Source organism: Polypterus senegalus, chromosome 5, assembly GCF_016835505.1.
Source record: "Polypterus senegalus isolate Bchr_013 chromosome 5, ASM1683550v1, whole genome shotgun sequence".
NCBI lineage: Eukaryota > Metazoa > Chordata > Cladistia > Polypteriformes > Polypteridae > Polypterus > Polypterus senegalus.
The window spans coordinates 136704522-136727104 of NC_053158.1; the positions used below are offsets into that span (position 1 = coordinate 136704522).

At 36.6% G+C, this 22583-nt stretch overlaps 1 protein-coding gene across 1 annotated transcript in view; it reads right to left on the minus strand.

The window, feature by feature from the left end:
* Positions 1-4120, minus strand: part of LOC120529518 (adenylate cyclase type 1-like) — a 557890-nt gene extending 553770 nt beyond the window's left edge. The window contains exon 1 of the mRNA XM_039753390.1: positions 3028-4120. Coding sequence (XP_039609324.1) covers positions 3028-3636 — 609 coding nt within the window. The 5' untranslated portion in view covers positions 3637-4120. The remainder of the gene's footprint in view (positions 1-3027) is intronic.
* Positions 4121-22583: the final 18463 nt, after the last annotated feature.

Here is a 22583-nt window from a genome sequence, read left to right on the forward strand (position 1 = left end):
AATCCTGGGCAGGGTGCCAACCCACCGCAGTCCCCCATAAATAAATAATTAAATCAATTAGAAAAATTGAAAGTAAAAGTGTAATCTGCCAGACACGGAAGCCACTGTATCCATGCCCTGTGGGACAGGTGACTTTATTTGGCACATCGTCATCCTCTGCTTGTTTACACCCACATCAGGTGCCAACCTCAATGTTTCCCTGGACCTATCAGAAGGCATGCCAAAAGCAAATGATTACCTTGAAGCTTCAAAGAAACATTCTGTATCTTCATAGTCTATTTTTTGTCTGTATTTTGTTGGATGTACAATAACTATCTCTGAGCGAGTGATTCCCATCCATCTCCAGTGCAACTCTACCCCTGTCACAACAGCCTCAATAGATTATTCTTGCTTTTCTTGCATTCTGTAAACTCACTTCTAACCTAACTTACAATATACTTAGTATAAAGTCATGAGTAGCACTACTTTGATAGCAAATTTGAGCCTGCAGGTGTTTAAATGCAGTTCAAAATAAACAAACCAGGAAAACCACACGACACCAATATTTCACAGTTAACAACATATATTTGTATTTTCAGAAGTGATCATTCAATCTCTTTAATTAACAATTAACCAATTTAATGTCTAATGGTTTGTCTGAACTGAAAACCAAAAAACATTCATAAACTGACTGAATTCTTTAAGGATCACAATACGTGACCAACATACATTCTGATTACAAAGAACTACACCTTGTACACATTATCATGCAGAAATAATTTATCATTTAAAATTTTACCAGAAACCCTATAATCAGCAATTTGTTGTAAAAATCTATCCAGAAGCATTATTTTTTAGTGTTTTACATTGTATTGTATATACCACAGTAACTGGTCGGCGATTTGCTGGATAAAACATACACTGCAGAGAGGCTTAGGAGTAACAAAACCTTATTTTAAAAATGGCTGAAATAAACAATTCTAAGTGTTTCATATGATGACACGGTCTTAAAATGTACCGTAACACAATGAAAATAAAACCCATTATTTAAAGCCTTCATAAAGAAATGAATCATTCTATTGATCAAATGGTGCTCTTCACTTATTACAAGAGCACTCCACGAATTCCTTCATTTCAGGTAGCTGTGTCAGCTCATTGAAGAAGCGGCAGCAGACTGCTCATATTTGCGGCAATGAAAGAGTTAAAGCTTGTGCTATTCGCTGTCTATCCGCTGTTGCTATTTTTAACAACAAAGGACAAGAAGCAAATCCCCAGCTACAGTGAAGAATAGCCATCAATTTAAATAATTAATGAGACATTTACAGTTGCAGGTAATGGTTCTGTGTTTGCTCAAGTCCGTAACTAAACAGCCAAAGGTTTCCTAATAGGCATTTTTATTTGGTGCGTTCATCAGTCTGTCTGACTGATAGGTTTGACATGATAAATACTGCCATCGAGGACCAGAAAAAGAGAGAACTAACGGAAAACATGTCGCACACCTCAGTCGGGCTCAATATATACTACCGAACTGCATCCTTATTACTGAACAAATATTACCCGGACAGGAAAATGCCCTGGGGAAATTGGCTATATTAAGATGCAATTGTGAAAATCTTAAATACGATACGCAAGCTAACATAATATTCACGCCCGTTTTAATCCAGAGTTGCAGGTGAAGAGTCAACGTGCATTCCTCTCTAGTGGACTAAATACAACCTACTTAATAATCTATATGGCGCACTGCATTCATGTTTGAACGGTTCATTTCAAAGTTTTCCCAAAGCAAAATTTCATTAACCGCAAGACCTGTTGCCTTATTTGAAGACGCTAATTGAAAAACTACACGGTGACGCGCTGACAAAATGTAATTTTTCTGAAAAAAATTATAAAACATAACTTGGACCTACGCGAATAAACTCCTCATAAAAAACCAACGCCTTACTGTTATGTTAAAAATATTTTAAAGTTCAGAAAAAATATATATATAATTGGAATGAGAGTAGAACACAAAAAATTTCTGCAGCAAAAAAGTAGCGTTTGCTTATAAGCGCAATCCTATAATTTAAAGTATAACCTGCATTCTTGTTTTGTGTTAACGCAGAAAAAACAGCGACGTGTTCCCGGATATTTTTAAATCAATACGTGTGGTTTTATTTTGTGTGGCGAAGGATTCAGCTGATACAAATTAGCAGTATTCCCCCAGTTCCGGCTACACCATAAAAATAATTTACAAAATGACACCTGCATCAAAATGTATACTTGAGCAAGGAAAGTAAAATAAAAAATAAAATATAAAAATATAGGATATGCAAGAAAAAATGAATTTTGATTTACGACAGATTTTATATTGCTATTAAATATTAATGGACAAGTGTTGTGCGATCAGTGTGAATTAGCAATGATTAAAAATTAACGACGTGCTTCAATTTTTTAACATGCATTCAAACGGATTGTATTACTTCGCCTGCAGTGACACGGGGATTACAGGCTGTTAATCCATTTGAAAAGCAAGAGAGGGTGAATCGACAGGAACTGAGCTGCCCACTCAGTATATAGCGCCTTCCCCGGACAAGAAGCTTTTCCTAATCTTAATATCGTTTTCAATTACGAGCATTTTCGCTGTACGTATACAGTATAGTGCGATTAAATACATTAAGATATTCTAATACAATAAGAATTGAACTTGTCGTACTTCAAAAATTGGAAAGCTCTAAAGACATCTTAAGTCTTTTAATAACATTATAAACATAGCCGATTGTGCAGTGGGCATTCCGGTCGCAGTTAAGTTAGCTGACAGACACGTACGGGTGAAGCCCAATTAATATCAGCATCCCCTCTCCAGTTTTCACCTCTCTTCGGGTCATGGGGAATACCACACGTGTTAAGGACAGCTATTTCTTTACTCTCACCCAGATACGCCAACGTGAATATGACCACCGGTTGAAGTAAATTGTAAAAGTTGTCCGATGGCGAGATCACAAATCGTTACACCCTCCCCCACTCCCCGGTCCTCTTTAATAGACATGATTGCCGCAGCGCTACACTCACCGTTCTCCAGAGCGGCTGTCTTTTGGCAGTGACAGATGTCGCGGTGACAATGATATGCGAGACAGCCACCATAAACCCAAACACGATAGACAGTAAGGTCCGCACGGGCAGTAGCGAATAAGCGACAAATGTCACCAGCATAAGCTGCCACATTCCTTGCTCCGGGGAAGTCGGTGGCTCCAGCCCGTAGGCTCCAAGGGAAAAGGGGCAGCAGAGGAAGGAAAAAGTAAAGCCGAATAGCAAGGTTAGTTTAACGATCTGCTGGAGCTGGGTCACCTGCAAGTATTTAACATTAGTTACAATGAAAAGGGACACAAAGATGATACAATGTACAGGATGGGAACCTTTGGAGATGGTTAAACTGGGACCAGACATTAGTTCCACCAGTGCTAAAGTTGAAGTCATTATGATCAAAACGGCCAGGGCTTTCAGAGTCGATGTCTGCTCCAGTTTCAAATTGTAATTCTGAAAGAGGGACTCCAGCTCCTTGCAGTCAAACTCGTCCTCGCAGGCAATAGCATTTAAAGGGGATCCGGGGGGACAGTGGCCTTTCTTCCTCCGGGTTTTGACTTTCTGAAACGGAATTTCCTCCATGTCAGTGCCATTCATAAACCGAAATCAGTTCTCTTTCCCACTTCGGCGCGCGTCTCTCCTTGCATAAACGCAGTAGGTATAGCGTAGAGATCTGTGCGTCCTAATGGCTGGAGGGATGACAATGTTATTTCAGAGCAACAAAATTAAAATCTTCTGATGTAACCAATATCATCCACAGGTTGATTCCAGTAGCTTGTCAATTAAGTAGCCAGCAACGTGTTGTCTGCGTTTGTAGGTTCCCGTCACGGGGATCGCAACAAAAGTGGACCGCTGGCACTTTCTCGGCTTGCACGAGAGGCAGAAATAGGTTAAAAGATAGCAGAGCAGAGGGGTGATCCCATCCTATATCCAAGAGCATTTGTCTGGGCTCAGATTGGATCACGCCTGCGCAATATAGGCTTCAAAAAACAAGGCACGTCTCACCAACTGTGCAGATTGACAAGACAAAACAAAGATTTGACAACAGCTACTGAGGAAAATTCAGTATTTTCTGCGAAACGTACACACGTAAAGCTGCCTGTTTTTTCCCCCCAACTGTCGTTCGTAGCATTTGTTTACTTGTTTGTTTAGGAGAGATAACACACAAACGCGTATGTCAGCAAGGAATAAGGTCATAGATGAGATTTTAATTTCTAAATTTCAAATGATTTTCTTTTCGTGTTATTAAGGTTGTGTTTCTGATCGCGTTTTGTGTGAAAACGACTCATTTCAACGGCATCTATTTTAGGGGCATACATTATAATGCAGCACGTATTAAAATGTTCGCATTTGGCGTTTTTTCATTCGTTTTTATAACATGCCCCTCATTTGTGTCTTTACTCCGTGCTTCATCGTGTTGGGCTTTTTGACTTGAAATGAGCAGATTCGCGCAGATGTGGCCACACTGTTCTCTCACTGTTTTTGTAACGTAATGCAAATATTCACACATGGGGATGATAAAAGCAGGTGTGGATATAAAAATCAAATTCTACGATTCCATACTGTTCTTGATGATCATCGCCTTATTTTGTAATACAATATTTAATGACAGCGGTTACTAAAGGACGCAGTATAGTACATTAACCAGACTGTTTTAAAATGTAACTGCAGGTTTCCGTAGTGAGAAATTGATTCGGTGTTGTTTGTGGTGACATACATATGCAACAGAGAGAGTGCATGTGTGTGTGTGTGTGTGTTTGTGCGCGTGTGTGTACATGAGTCCGCTTGTGTACGTGGACGCGACTGTGTGAGCAGTGTTCACGGGTCTGTGTATAGGTGAATAGAGGGGTACGTATTTTACCGTTGTGTCGATTTACCGGATCAACTAAAACTAATTGATAAAAAAATACTTAAACAATTAGTAAAAACTCTGTGAACTGTTAACCGAATGCACATTAGTCGTAAACAGATACACTTAATAGGGTAAATAGGCAAAACATGGAAGATGCACACCACAACTCAGCAATATACAGACATAAATGCTCAACCTAATTTATACAGTTTTCTCCTAAAACTTTTTTTAGATTAAATAAATTACCGATATTTGGAAGCAGATCTAACACACATTTTACAAATGGTTGATCTGATGGTATCTGATTTTCCATTTCCATTTAATTACGCATAAATTCGATAATAACTGTCTAAAAGTCATCAGCTTGGATTCTAAACATGACTACATAATTAACGTTAGTCAGTATGTATTTGTTTACAAAAGAGAGCATTTTCCGTATTGACATTTGAAATAATTCAGTTTTACATCTGTGAAGTCGGCTTCCAATTAAAATGGGCATACTGGTTACAATCAGTTAAACTAACTTTGCCCATCCCTAGCACTTCTCCCACAACTTTCCATTTTATTAGGTTAAGCTTACTGTACATAATATTCATTATTTTCACACGGGTTTTTACTGATGGAAAGACGCCCTCCTTCAGTTATACCCCCACAGACTATTTGCATAAGCCTGTTTAATACTATTTACTGCTTGGTACTATAAATAAATAAGATGTTGCTTCAGCTTAAGAAAGTTACCTAATTCCCTGCCTCACATCAACTGCTGATCTAGATTCACTGTACTTTTTTTTATTTGTACAAACAGCTTAAGCTGTGTTCTTAAGCATATTTACCAATGAAGCTAAACATGTTATAGCTAGGCTGCAATTTAATGTGTCAGATCTAAAATTTGAGCATTGGAAAATGCATGGCAATAAGAATTAGCAAATAAATAAATAAATAATGAAAATTAAAACTACATATGGAAAGTGTACGTTTTTTTTCTACATTATATCTTATTATTTCTCATCAATTCCTTTTTTGCTCTCATCAATTTAAGTATTGAAATTCTGGTTTATTTTTTAATTCCTTGCTTAGAAACTTAAAATAAGAATTTATTAAGATTATTATACTGCCATTGTATTATAGCAAATACAGCTTATTCAATTATTGTAATACTAAAGATTAGAACAGAAACTCCTATAAATTAATATAGGGTGGAAATGTATAAAAATCTGTTTGTAAAAGATTTAAAAGTAATTTAAGATTTAACATTACTTAGTATAAAATTACTTTTATAATAATAACATTTATTTTCTTTATTAACAAAAAGTGACCATTTTTCCACCTGGATAACATATTTATTTTCTTCAAATAAAATTGTAAATGCATTCAAGACATGAATGTTTAATTGCAGAACTAGCTACAATGTTAAGATGTGAATATATATGGCAGAAGCAAATTAACATTCATATACAATGCATTTATGTTAAAGGGAAGAAAAATATGTTGATAGATAAAATCAAAAAATGTGACATAAATGTTCTATACAAAAACATTCAAAATTAATTGTGTTTCTCCAGTCACCATATGCTTTAAAATACTTTTTTAAATATTAGTTGTGCTGATGGATACATTGTGGTCAGCAAATTACTACAGCTGTTTAAGGTGGATTAAATTTAAATTTTGAAAAATGTAAAGTTTTACAAATTAAAGTTAAAAATAATGCAACATCTGTCATGCATACACACCAAAGGGTCTCCTTCTGGGCTCTTCAGAGGTAAGTACTACCACCCCGAGACAGAAGGGGGAGAGATCACTAACTCTTCTGTCTCTTTTTCACCCACAGCTCTGAGAACATGCCAATTGAAAGCAATTGATTTCACCCCTTTCCAGTCCACAAGCTATAAAAGCAAGGCACTCCCATCTCATTTGTGTGATTAGCTACCCGCGCTATGGCGTTCCAATCCTGAAGCCTGACCACTCTCAAGAGCCATTTAATCACAGCCTAAGGCCACATTTTGCTGTTGTTTTTTTTTATTGTGCCATTGTGTGCTTGTAAATTTGAGAGAACTTATTACACCAAGTAAAACGGGTGGCCCAGTTAGCACCCCAAACAGTCATTTTAACTCTTATCTTACCCTCGAATAATCTTAATTCACTTTAGGACTGCAAGGGAATGGCATCTGAAATTCTTGTGAATATAGCTTCTGTTAAAAAAGAGTGGTAATAATTGGCAGTGACAAAGAGATCAGCTAAAGTGAAACTGGCTAGATGAGACATTTTGAACTTTGTTTTTAATGCTAGAGACCTATGGACCTGGATTGAGTAGGTTCATCCATTTTCTCAACTTTCTTATCTAAGACAGTGTCGAGAAGCAGCTGGATCCCACCCCAGCAATCACTGGTGACAAGTCCTACTCAGGGTTAACACATGCAATGGCCAATTTAGTAATGCCATTTCACCTAATCTGCATGTTTTAGGACTGCTGGAGGAAATCTGTGTGGTTGCAGAAAGAACATGTAAACTCCATATAGGAAGCATCAACCCCTGTTGTAGCGATGCAGCAGTGTTACCACTGCACCACCATGGTTCCAGATTAAGTAGTTCTTGCAGTATCTAAGCAGGAATTTGTAGTCGATTACGTTTTGTTTTTGTTCATATAGCGTTCATTCCTCCCCCAAGTATTACCTTGTAAAATTGATAATACTTTGCATCTTCATTTGGAAAATTTTAGTTTCACTGACATTAAGTCTGTTGGGACCGGTATCATCATTAATTATTCTAATGAATTTCTACATGTCAGAGTGGCAATTGTGAAACTGCTGACAAGAGTAGAGAGAAACCAAAGCTTAAAGTAACAATTCTCCATAAACAGGTATAAAAAGAGAATAAGAATTAAATTAATGAATGACAGGAAAACAATAACTGGGATTTTGTAAAACAAAGAAAATATAATAATTAAATATTCTGCAAGTTAAAGTAAATGAATCCAAATAACCAGAATGATTGATGAGGTAAAGAAAAAATTATAAAGAAGCAAGCATTGAACCAAAAAATAAGATGATCCACTATGGAGACCTAACGGAAGCAGCCGAAAGAAGAAGAAGAAGAAGAAGAAGAAAGTATTAAACTCCAACAACTAATCTCAAAGGAAGTAAAGATTATTTTTTTAACAGAACCTTAAGTCCAAAAATACAATTTGGAAACAATAATCATTAGACTAGTTAGAAATACAAAGTCAATATCAAAAAAGTAGAGGAGCTTAAACTAAAAACTGTGCTTCAAAAGAAATGAGACATGAGGGGTTACTGACAAAATTGATACACATGCAATGCCTGTGTAGAGAACTAAGGCTTGAGCCAACCTTTTTATTATAACTCAGGTGGTGGCCACAATTAGCAGTGCACTCTAAATATTGGTGGCAATTTGGGGAAAATAAAAGGACCTTCTTTGGCTCAATATGAAACAATGAAGAGAGAAAACAACTACCAAGTAAAAAGAAACATCAATGTGACAAAATCCAAAATGGGGAAGAAGGTAGAGCCAGGTAGGGAGCTCCAGCTCAAATTTGATAACATGCAAGTAATTCAAATGTAAATACAGATACAGGTATAGACAAACAACAGTACGATAAAAACACACAATAACAACAGATGTCTCTTGTCAGTCTCTGATATAATATGGAAATAATGATGCTGACCTTGAGCCAGAATATGCTGAAAAGGTTAACAGGAAACCAAAAGAACAGAAAAGACACCATTCACCTGTTGGTTTCAGCTATGGGGTAAACATTTTTTCATTGAAGGGCCATTGTAGTTATAACACTACAAGCCATCTGTCCCGGAAAAGCCAACTGTGTGCATTGAAAAAACTGGGTACTTCAGCAACAACTTTTCTTTGTCAGCTGTAACGTCAATGTTGTTTAAAGACATTCAGTCATCAGTCTTTCATATTCTGAAGTCATCACAAACTCAACCCAACTAGCAGTTGGTAATTATGCTGTCACTCTCTACAGAAGGCTCCCTCTGATATACTAGTTTGTGGGTTTTGTTGTCACATTTGCTATTTTTTGTCTTATTATACAAATAGTCAATATTAAAAGATCCCAGTTTCTATACATATATAAAACCTGTACAATATATTGCAATAATTATAAACTTTTTGTTTCATCTAGCAGCAACATTGCTTTGGTTTGTACAGTTCAGTAATTTGGTTTTGTTTAGGTATAATGTTAAACAAATGAATAACCCTGGCAAGTCCCTGATATAAATTCTGGTTCCACTTTGTTAAAGATGCTAAGTTATAAAAAATGTGTAGTTTGACATCTGCTGTTCCTGATTCTGGTTTTGTTCTGAATTTTTGGTTCTTTCCATCTTACAAATGTTGGTTCTCTTCTATTTAAATAATAATTATGTGAGTGAGTGACTGGTGATATCCCTTGTTTTGATGAATAAGAGTAACTCAATCTAGCACTTAGGCACTTAATCTCTGTTAATTATTAACAATAACATCAGAATCTTGCTGGCGTAAAGGGAAAAATTACCCCATGTTATTCTTTTGATTTACAACGTAGTTAAAAATGGGTGTTTAGAGGCTGATAATGACCAATACAGGTTCTTACTATACAAAGGAAAGGAATTGAAGGTTTTATTTGTAATGAGGTGCTTATGTATTGTATCTCAGTAGCGGAATTCACAGGAGGAAGCAGGAACTGCAGTTTTTAAAGGAGAACTAACTCTTCTGACAAAATTTGCACTACACTGTTGAGAGCAATAAATTAGGAAGAAGCTGCTGAAATAACGCTTGGTGAAAAACTTTTTACTTCCATTTTATCTGTTAAGACCAGAGAAGAAATCTCACATTTGATTACAAGAAATTTAATTTAGAATTGCTTTAATTCTATTCTGAATTATTATCAGAAGAGTTTTTCTCAGGGACTACAGATAGTTGCTTTTTTATCAAAATCTTTTACATTGATTTATTTGCAGAGGAAATGGTGTTCCCTTTGCGCTTAATATTTTCATAGATGTTATCCACTGCTCTTGCTTAAAGTAGAATGTGGAAGATCCTAGATGGGTATAATCTACTGAACAATCATTCATTCTTGGGCAGTTTGATATTGAGAAGTGTAAATTGTCCATTGATGTAGTTTAGTATTGTGCAGGCCAGGTTTGTAGTCTTATAAATAACCATCTAAGCTATGGATTGAAATAATATACTTATGCTGGCTTTTTAAAAAGCAATGCTTGGAGACTATTGTTGTAAACATTGTACCCTGCCCAGATAGCACTAAGGGAGTGTAATCTTCAGTGATAATTTATTCTGTTATTATTGGTGTGTAGTACACTTTTAAAAGTACACTTTTATTCTTCTGCACCCTTATTATTATGCTTACAAATGAGTTAAGCATTGAAAACCATCCATCCATCCATTATCCAACCTGCTATATCCTAACTACAGGGTCACAGGGGTCTGCTGGAGCCAATCCCAGCCAACACAGTATGCAAGGCAGGAAACAAACCACAGGGTGGGCACACACACACACCCACACACTAGGGACAATTTAGGATCGCCAATGCACCTAACCTGCATGTCTTTGGACTGTGGGAGGAAACCAGAGCACCTGGAGGAAACCCACACAAACACGGGGAGAACATGCAAACTCCACAAAGGGAGGACCCAGGAAGCGAACCCAGGTCTCCTTACTGCGAGGCAGCAGCACTACCCACCGCGCCACCCTACATTGAAAACCAACACATTGAAAATCAGAACTTAGAAACCTATGGAGTCACCCTTCAATCTAAGTTTTCCTCTCTCTTCCATTACTTAATTTTACAATCAGATTTGTAAATATATAGTATCTTTCATATAACTTCTTTATAATTTAATACATACAGTGTTTTGCACAATACTTCTTATCACTAAAGTATGGCTCAAACATCTTGCTGATTCCAAGGTTACCCAGTGTTATCATTCCTTGTAATAACATGTTATTTTCTGTGAGGCTTTTCCTAATTTTTCTAATTCTTATAGGATATGGCCCAACATCTATCATGAATGCACAAATATAACCATATCATAAAATCGGCCCGTGATGCCCAGAGTTGTGTTTGGAAGGTTCTAGATATATTCACAAGGATTATGACTTTATTTCCTACCTTAGAATGATGTCAGTAATCCTATCACACTTTCAGGTGAGGAGTGATCCACTAAAAGAAACCTAATATAACAGTGCTGGCCCTGGGAAAAGTATTCATGTGAAACTCAGTTTGGTCACATAATACAGTGGCTGTTTAATGAGTGATATAAGAATGCACCTTATACCATGTCTGGATGCTTATAAAGTAATATACTCATTGAATAGGTGTTTCCTAAAAAGGTACAGATGATGTTGAAAGAGCTACAGTTATAGCCTGGTAAGAACATTACCAAATAGTATAGGGAAAATCATCATGGTATCTACTTCAGTACAAGTATACTGCAGGAAAACACAAAAACGTCTATGATGTAATAACAGACACAGCTGACAAGGCCTAATGGTGGCTGACCAAGTAATTACTACCAAAAAAAAAATTCTGGAGAGAAATACATTGTTTATCAAAGGCTACTGAGCTCACAGGGCCACTAATCCTGCTGGGCTACCAGAAGCAACTTTAGTCCACATTGCTTAAAAATTTTGATGTCTGTATGAGGAGTTTTTAAAAAATAATTATTCCGAGAAATTCTATACAAAATAGTTAAAATAAAAATTAAAATGCCATTAAAGTATCATGTAGGCTAGCCATAAATGAAAGGATGTTTAAAGAGCCCCTATAACAGTTCAAGACACAGGTCCCCAAAAATGTAGGTCTGCCACCGACTGCACCCACAGTCTCTTTTAAATAATTACGCTGAAATTTAAGACTCCTTAGTTGGAAGTGCCAGCAGTTGCATATTAGATACAGGGGTGCCAGAAGAACACTGCATGCCACAGCAACAGGAATTTTAGTTTATCTCAACAATGCTATGTTACTTCTGTGTCCACTCTGCAGACTAGATGAGAAGTGGTAGGTGATAGGTTCAAGATCAGGAGGAAATAGGCAACCAGTAACTTTGGCAGAAACCTATTGAAATATGTTGAAACATTTGTTACTTCAGAAATCCCCTTATAAACTAATTTTAAACAGAAGAAGTGTTATATAATTACATTTAAACACAGTAACATTTGTTTAACCTTAAGGCACAGGTTATTTCTGTTTTTAGGAGACTTTTGGCCTATTCTTATGGCAGTGCCTCTTGTCTTTTCTTCTTGTCAGGACTATTCTTACTCGACACTGCTACTTCAACTTCCATTAAATTGTTTCCTCTAGACTCTTACTTAAAGAATCGTCTTTTCAAATGTCTTTGTTCCAAATATTTCTATGTTGAAATAACAGAAGCCTGCAAGTGGAAATGTCTTGACAAAGCAGTACATCCAGTAAATCTCTTCTTGATGCAGTTGGTCCTCCATGCAGTAATAATTTAATAAGCCACCTTTGTTAACATTGGTTACTTTAAATTGTTATAGGGAGAAGCCAAAAGGAACTAGAGCATGTGGTTTGCAAAATGTACTTCCTCTCAGAACTGTCTACTGTGCAATTTTATGTCAATTAACTCTTAAATTTCTTTTAAATTTCCCTTAGGCCTTTAATTTCATGTCTCTACTAGAAATAAATAAACATTTATCTAGAGTATATAGCATGTTTTCATGCATAGGATTAGCTCAAAGTGCTTTACAGAAATAACAGATACATTATAAAAGGTTACAAAGAAGAAAGTAAAAGACAAAGAAGCAATTATTTACAAAAACTTATTTAAGACCATGTGAAAAAGACTGTAAATTTCTAGTTCGATAAACAAAGACTATGGCCAGGTATATCAGAATTTCAATCTGGTGAAGACACTGGAGAAAAATCAGCCTTTGTGGTTTCTAAGACCAAAAGAACCTCCAACCCCCTCTGGGCATTTTAGCAATCAAAGTTTCAGCAATTTTTGATTACAACAATATGAGAATAGACTTGTATAGATTTATTTATTCTACATTCATTCGACCAGTATTGCAAGTATTTGCAATGTGCATAAGCAGCACCACCAAATACCAGATAAAGGAAATCCACAAAAGTTTTGATAAGCTATGAGATTTTTGGCATGGAAATCCCAATGGAGCCAAGCAGACAATGGAGAGGCACACATTTAGAACATGTGGAGCATTTCTAAGAAGTCATGCAGAAGAGGGTATATATGTGTGTGTGGGCGTGTGTCTGAGTGAGTGTACAAGAGAGGCACTGGTGATCAAACATTTAAAGAGCAGAACTTACAAGGCTCATTCTTGTATTTGAATTCATTGGCCTGCGGACATAGCTGCTGGCTAGCCTTGAGAAAGATCCTGTTTTTTTTCAGCTTATGAATTTTGCTGAAAGTGAGTGCAGAATGTGTTACTTCTGATCCCAAGTGAACAGTGTGAAGTGATACTGGGAGTCCACAGAGAAAAGATCATTGATGCTACTTGGAAAGAGCTATAGAAGATCGGAATAGCACAGCCAGTGGAAGGAGCAAGGAACAGAATAATGCCCACGGATGACTGCAGCCTTGGGCATCTTCCTTTTCCCAGGACAGCAGCCATAACAGAGGATGGACTAGAACAATAAGGACACAAACAACAAGACTGGTGGAAAAGTGCATAGTGTGTTTAATTCCAAACAAAGTGTCTATTGTACAGTGCAGTCAAATCTTCAATTGAATAATCCATAGAAACAAGTGCATGTGAAGGATAAAATTATCAAAAAATAAATAAAGAATGGGTTACAATCCAAAAGGAAAACACTGTCAGAAACAGAGTTTTCCTTTCTTTCTCCACGAGCCTAGTGTGCTTTACTCTCTATTGTCTCCCTGCTCACCCTTTGGTAAGGCTGAGACACCGTCAATTGCAGTGAACTCTTCATCGGCTTTTGTCTCACCCATCTCAGATGGTACCAACTGGGACACCCAAAGCACAGCTTCATCATCACACTATAATCCTGAGTTATATTGGAGACAGCACTGAAAGGCAAAGGACACTCCTGCTCCTACAGATTCTCAACAGGAGGCTTCTTTCGCTCCCTTTAAGGCCTCCCAACCACCTTGTCCTTTCCACCACACTAATTCAATCACTAGAATCTTTTCTTAATCTTGATTTTTTCTTTCTTTCTTTTCTGTCCCCATCTGTTCTGTTCAGCTTCTATAAACGTTATGGGAGTAGCTCTCAAGCAGAAGATGAAATATGGAAGATGCTTGAGAAAAGTGAAAATTGCACAGTGCTTATGAAGGAATTTAATGTTGGCTCATCGACAATCTATGACATTAAGGCTTAGTCTTAGAAGATAAAGGAGTTTTATGTCAAGTCAAAGAGTGCCAAGAATGTGGAAAAGCATCATACTCTTCATACACCAAAGATAGAATTGCTTGACCAGGCCCTGTATGAGGGGTTTTTACTGAAAAAGTCTGAGGGTAATTGTATTTCTGGACACATGTTGCAGGAAAGCAAGAGAGTCTCATGATAAAATGAATATTGAGGGTCAGTGTTCATTTTCAAGTGACTGGCTTACTCGATTCAAGATTTGCCATGGCATTCGTAAGCTAGGTTTGTCAGGTATGCAGAAATTGGCAGATTTTCAAGATGCAGCTTCATTTCGTAATGTGTTTAGTGAATCGGTTGAAGAAAATGGCTTGAATACAGAGTAGATTTACAATGCAGATGAGACTGGCTTAATGTGGAAGTGTTTGCCCAATTGTACTTTGGCTGGTGGTAATGAAAAGTTAGATCATGGGTTCATGCTAAATAAAGACAGTATACCAGTGTTTGTATGTGTAAAAGCATCCGTAACTCATACGGTAAAGTTATGTGTAATAGGTAAATTTGCCAATCCAAGGTGCCTTAAAGGCATAACTTGCCTACCTATGGATTATCATCCACAGAGGAACAGTTTGATGGACGCTGAAACTTTTACAAAGAGGTCCCACCATTCATTTGGTCCCAGTGTCAAAGAAAATTTAAGGAAGGAAGGAATGTCAGAGGAGATTAAAGTTCTGTTGCTCCTGGATAACTGTTGCGCACATCCCCACCCAGTTGCCTGCCCCTGCATGAACGCATTCAGCACTGTGATCAGCAGGAGACTAATCAACTGATGCTGGTACATCATTTTCATTTTAATCTCCAGATCACTTGCATCAAAATTGGAGGGTGATAAGTCAGAGTCTGATTCAGCAATAATACACAAAACGTTGTCTACCGAGTATTTTGTGTTGCAAATTCTCTCGCCATGTCCATCTTTAGTTCCGACATCTAGCACCTGCATGAAGACAGCTCCGATGGCCAGCAGATGCTCTGCTAAGCATTCCTGCCGGCTGCCAAAAAAATATTCAGCACTCTAAGAGTTAATTTGTTTTTAATTACTATGGACTACACTACTAGGCCCATTTTTAATAGTAAATCTCAAGCAACCAGAAACTACACTTATCTGGCATCTACCAGTCCCCATTTATATATATATTATGATGAATTATGAGACTTCAACACAACAAAGAAGAGTTGGGGACGTATAATGTCCAAAGGAAAGTAATGAAATAAAGGCCAGAAAACGTGATCAAAATACTGTATAGCAATTGGCAAAGTACATGTGCAAGAATAGCGTTTTTATACAGAAAATAAAGCAAATGGAAGTGAGTTGGCAGGAGATAACATCATGGCTGTCAGACGGAAGTGATGTGGAGTCAGAAGTGATGTCATCAGGGTGGAACTGGAAGTGATTTTGTGACGAGGGCGCCGGAAGTGACGGTGTCTTTGGGAGTCAGAGGAGGACATGACAATCGATTGCCATCTTGGGAACCCAGAAGTATTGGAGGTATTTTATATTTCTTCTTTTTGTATGAACAGAGAGAGAGAGGGGGGCATTATTACTGTGGATCAACCCCTTGTCTCATGATATTTCACTTACCTCTGGGCTTGTTGACTGCCTCCTAAGCACACTTGTGTGACTATATATTATATAAACAAGCACCACCATAGAACCTTGAAAAGCCGTTCCACACACTGTTTCACAATGTATTAAGCTACCAGCATCAGAGATGATAAAACAACGGCCAAGTAATGCTGTAAACAAATTACACAAAATAAAGATTAATGTACGTTGTCATACAGTGCAAGAGACAGACAGTATTAAAAATATCTCAACATCAAATAATCAATACTAGAACCAGAAATGCAAATGAATTTTCATAATTTTCCAGTTTTTGTGTAATGAACTTAGTGCTAAATCATACAGTATGTAAGTGGTTGAATTATTTCATGATTCATGATAATGATGACTACTTGAAAAGAGCTAGTTGTAAAAGTTTACATATCCTTTAAATTGCATCACAAAAAGTCAAGCAATGGGTCACGTAAAAGTCTATAGTTTCAAACCTCAAGTTGGGACTGAATGTTCTGTTCTCATTGAATTGCTTCTAATGGTCTAGTGTGACAATTAGGAATAAGCTGAGTTTAATAGATAGATAGATAGATAGATAGATAGATAGATAGATAGATAGATAGATAGATAGATAGATAGATAGATAGATAGATAGATACTTTATTAATCCCCAAGGGGAAATTCACATGTTAAATTATTGAGGCAAATGTACTACTTTCCCTGCAACCCATTTTAGGATTAAGCTGACATAAAAGCTGGCACCGTATTTACTACTTATTTAGTTTTTACAGAGCAGTGTCATCTTCTAAAAGATGAGGGGCATTGCCCAACTTGCTCAGAATGCAGCAACAACTCTGGTTATTATAAAACAACTGCACTTTTGATTAAAGCCAATACTCACCCGCACAGATTAAGGAAAAAAAAATTAGGCAAAGCTAAGTTAAAAAAGTGAGCGTTTAGTGTAATGAAGTGTTCAGCCTTACTGGTCCAGCATATTACCAGTGGTAAAGTTGCAGGTTTTGGGTGCATTAAAATAAAAGGCTACCTCCCTGGTTCTTTAATACTTCATGCTTAGAATATTAAGCAAACTAGTGTTAGAAGATCTAAGATTATGATTAGGAACATATGGGTCCAGACACAGTCCAAATATAAAAAGGTGTTAAATTGTGTAAAGCCTTATATATAAGTAGGAGAATTTTAAATTCAAACCTAATGGACACAAAACAGGCATTGTAACATTACATATAACAATATAAGAGATCTAATGCTCACTATGTTTCTTAAATGAAAAAAATAGGTTTTAGTAATAATGTGTAATAAAGTTTAATGTTTCAGTTAAAATTTAGCTAAACATCTATAATGATACCTAGATTCTTTAATTCTGGTCACTGATCATTTCACTTTTTTAATGTTAATGATGAAATCATTAAAAGGCAGAAAAGCTGACAGGCTCAAATGTCAATTGAGCAGAGGTTTCTAAAACAATTAAGTAAACAATTACCAATAATTAGCACCAACTAAGAACAAATTCAGTAGTTTAACACTCACTTAGAACATTGGAGCAGTGAAGGAGACACTTGAAGGCTGAGGCGGTCTTGTAAATTGCATAACACAATCATTTCCAAAATCCCTAAAGTACACAATTTAATGTATGGAGATTTGTATGTGTATACCGTACAGTATCATTTAAATAACTACCTCAAATGTATTATTTTATCAAAACATTTCTTGTAGAGATTTTGCAAAAAAAAAAAAACATCCTGCACTGTCTAGCTCTATTTACAAAAATCATATAGATAGTAACTCCAAACTATGCCAGTGGCAATGGGAGCTTTCAATGATATATTCAGATAATAAACAGAAGAAAGCTCTAGATAAAATTTAATCTTTCTCACCTGTGAAACATGTTCTAATTCAAAGTAACACATTCTACAGATCTTTTTGACTTAGACTATCCAAAAAGTATCTGGATCAAAACCTCACCTGTGAGCAAACACATCAGATACCAATTTTACTGCATCAAAATTTTGGGAATGCCCCCTACTCAGTCCATATTGAAATAAATTATTTGCTCTAGCAGGTCAGCTGGCAGTAACACCTAATGTGACATTGCTGCCTAATGAATAATCTGTTGTGATAAGATGCACTGCACTGCTAGCAAGCTGTTTTATCTTACTGTAAGAAGTCTGACCTACTAATTATAACACAATGGGAAAAGGCTAACCTATTTTACTTAAAATTTGAAGAAAAAAAATCACTTTAATGAGAAACAGTTGAAACGTATGTAAAAGTCTGGTAGGTATATATTAATGTTGTCCATAATGAAGCCTGCTTAACCATTATTAACGTTTTAGATTTTTCAAAGCAAATATTTCACATAAAATGTCTTTCTTTAGTTCCTGTGTGGGGAGAGGGTAATTGATTGGGCCCTTTATAGCCCTAAAGATCAAACCCATATTAAAAGAAAAGCAAATAGCAAATACTGTTAATAAATGAAAATATCAATTTACAAATAAAGAGAACAGCAAATAGACCATGGTCACTTGATATAATAAAAAATTACGGTGGCGCAGTGGTAGCGCTGCTGCCTCGCAGTTAGGAGACCCGGGTTCGCTTCCCGGGTCTTCCCTGCGTGGAGTTTGCATGTTCTCCCCGTGTCTGCGTGGGTTTCCTCCGGGCGCTCCAGTTTCCTCCCACAGTCCAAAGACATGCAGGTTAGGTGGATTGGCGATTCTAAATTGTGCTTGGTGTGTGGGTGTGTTTGTGTGTGTCCTGCGGTGGGTTGGCACCCTGCCCAGGATTGGTTCCTGCCTTGTGCCCTGTGTTGGCTGGGATTGGCTCCAGCAGACCCCCGTGACCCTGTATTCGGATTCAGCGGGTTAGGAAATGGATGGATGGATAGGTAAAGAAGGGCTTAAACAGTATTTACTCTCATTAGTGATTATGTAAACCAATCTTTAATGTATAATATTTTGAAATCTTTATCACTGGTATCTTCCAGAAGCTGACACATTATTTAATTTCAACTCAATTTGTTCTTCAATTCAATTATATTTAATAACCCTGTGTGCTACACAATAACTAAAAATATAATATCGCTTAAAGACATAGAAAATAAACTTTAACAAAAGTGTGGAAACACTACTAGAGAAATCATATGAAATGTAGATTAGGAATTATGCAGTACATGCACATACAGTGGTGTGAAAAACTATTTGCCCCCTTCCTGATTTCTTATTCTTTTGCATGTTTGTCACACAAAATGTTTCTGATCATCAAACACATTTAACCATTAGTCAAATATAACACAAGTAAACACAAAATGCAGTTTTTAAATGATGGTTTTTATTATTTAGGGAGAAAAAAAATCCAAACCTACATGGCCCTATGTGAAAAAGTAATTGCCCCCTGAACCTAATAACTGGTTGGGCCACCCTTAGCAGCAATAACTGCAATCAAGCGTTTGCGATAACTTGCAATGAGTCTTTTACAGCGCTCTGGAGGAATTTTGGCCCACTCATCTTTGCAGAATTGTTGTAATTCAGCTTTATTTGAGGGTTTTCTGGCATGAACCGCCTTTTTAAGGTCATGCCATAGCATCTCAATTGGATTCAGGTCAGGACTTTGACTAGGCCACTCCAAAGTCTTCATTTTGTTGTTCTTCAGCCATTCAGAGGTGGATTTGCTGGTGTGTTTTGGGTCATTGTCCTGTTGCAGCACCCAAGATCGCTTCAGCTTGAGTTGACAAACAGATGGCCGGACATTCTCCTTCAGGATTTTTTGGTAGACAGTAGAATTCATGGTTCCATCTATCACAGCAAGCCTTCCAGGTCCTGAAGCAGCAGAACAACCCCAGACCATCACACTACCACCACCATATTTTACTGCTGGTATGATGTTCTTTTTCTGAAATGCTGTGTTCCTTTTACGCCAGATGTAACAGGACATTTGCCTTCCAAAAAGTTCAACTTTTGTCTCATCAGTCCACAAGGTATTTTCCCAAAAGTCTTGGCAATCATTGAGATGTTTCTTAGCAAAATTGAGACGAGCCCTAATGTTTTTTTTGCTTAACAGGTCTTTTGTGACCTCTCGGATGAGTCGTCTCTGTGCTCTTGGGGTAATTTTGGTCGGCCGGCCACTCCTGGGAAGGTTCACCACTGGTTCATGTTTTTGCCATTTGTGGATAATGGCTCTCACTGTGGTTCGCTGGAGTCCCAAAGCTTTAGAAATGGCTTTATAACCTTTACCAGACTGATAGATCTCAATTACTTCTGTTCTCATTTGTTCCTGAATTTCTTTGGATCTTGGCATGATGTCTAGCTTTTGAGGTGCTTTTGGTCTACTTCTCTGTGTCAGGCAGCTCCTATTTAAGTGATTTCTTGATTGAAACAGGTGTGGCAGTAATCAGGCCTGGGGGTGGCTACGGAAATTGAACTCAGGTGTGATACACCACAGTTAGGTTATTTTTGAACAAGGGGCAATTACTTTTTCACACAGGGCCATGTAGGTTTGGATTTTTTTTCTCCCTAAATAATAAAAACCATCATTTAAAAACTGCATTTTATGTTTACTTGTGTTATATTTGACTAATGGTTAAATGTGTTTGATGATCAGAAACATTTTGTGTGACAAACATGCAAAAGAATAAGAAATCAGGAAGGGGGCAAATAGTTTTTCACACCACTGTACTGTGCAAAGGATGGCTGAGAACTCTTTCATATAAATAATTATTTCAAATAACACATTTCCTTTTTCCAAAAAGCTCTAATTAAGACAAATTTTTGGACAGTAACCAGTACATTTCAACCTATAATTGTGATAACAATCCAGGTAGCTGTGGAGTTATGTTTTAAAGTATAAGGATGTTACTTCAGTGCCTATCTCTGACATAATGTGTGGGCACAGAGCAAGTCGCTTAACACATAATGACTCCAAATGTAAAGAATGTAAATGTAGCAGTTGTAACACGTTCTAATGTCATAAGTTGTAATGGTTAACTTGATCTGACAAACTACTTTAAAGACCTGTCAATATAAGAAGTTAGTTTTAATTTATGTACATTACAAGTAAGTAGTGGACTGATGCAATGACAAAGTGTGCTTACATTAATAACAAAATAGTCATAAAAACAATACCGTTCAGAGATTTAGAAACAAACAGCCTGAAAAAATTTCAATATCCTTTAAAATCTACTTTATCAGAGTGTAAGACGGACATTATATTGTTATTCGGTTTTCTTTTTTTAGAGGTATTAAATATGTACTGTATTAAATGTTAGTAGTGTATTTTTTATTTATTGGATTTGGTTTTCAATTTTGTATGACTAGAGGGCTGTGCCCCCTACTCACTTCGCTCGCCAAACCCCGTGCAGGCCCTACGTGCTCGTCATTTCTCGGATCTGCAACAAATCGTGCTGTGCATTTGGATAAACATAAATATCAACTCTGTCTTTGATATATCCGTGTTTCAAAACTATTATTGCTGACAATTCGTCAAATGTTGGTTTGTTATATATGCAAGCGTGATGTTTTGGATTCATATAAAAATCCAAGAAAACTTCTTTGTCCGTGTTTTTCAGTTAACTTTCGTGTAAAATGCAATATTTTTGGATGTATGGATTTGTATCCATTATTGGCTGTAGAATTTGTAACCCGTCCTACCGTTTAACTCTTTCATTTCTATGTTGCATTGCTTCCCCGTGATCATAAATATAAACTTGAACAAATTATGGTTTCTTTGAAATTAAACTTGTAGTAGCTTTAATTGTTGCAGGACCACAGACTCTCATAGCGTATGGTCCTGAATTGTGTAAATCTACATTTTGATCATTGAATGATTCAACCGTGAACAGATAATTGTAGACTTGGATATTTTGTCTGTATTGTTTGTGGATTTCATTTTCACCAAATAACAAATCTTTTATTTCTCGCAGATACGCCCCTTCATTGGGAAGAAACACTACTTTTTCCTGATGGCAACATGAATTTGACAATCTACAAGTCTCCGCCTTAAACTTTAAAGCCAAACAATATCTTCATTCTTCTGTCATATCACCTTTGTCCATATATTTGATCTCTTTTCGTTGTTCCGTTATATCACCAAGAAATAATTTCTGTTTGTTAGCGCTAATGCTATCTTTACTATCAGTGTTTTGAGACTTTCGAATTTTAGGAGTTTCATAATCTCTGACCTGCTCTGCAAGTACATCACGCCAATGTTTTTGAACCTCTTTACGACGTTCTACTTTGTCTTCTACTCTTTGTCTTTTCTTCTTCTACTGTTTGTCTTTTATTTCTGCTCCAACTTGGACCTGTTAGGTTTTCAATTCATCTCTTGGCACAAAGTCTCATCTTGTGGGACTTGAAATAATATCTCTGAAAAAGTCTTGCCTCGTCCCAAGATTTTTTTATATAATGGAGGGATATTAAACACATATTAAATGTTGATAGTATATTTTTTATTTATGAGATAAAAACTTCACTGAGTTAAATTTGACAAGGTTTTACGAAATATAAAATGTATACATTTAAAAGTACTATAGTTAGCAATAATTTTAAGTTTTACAGAGGCAGTACAGATTAACTTTGGAACTTTTTAAAGTATCATTTAGTCATCCTAGTCAGTTTATTACTCATAACACTTATGCAACAATAAATTCACTGTCGTCTACAGAAAGGAGACGAGAATTATTTGCACTGAAAGGTTCCCATAGCCAATTCCTGAAACTCAAACTTTGTACATTTCCC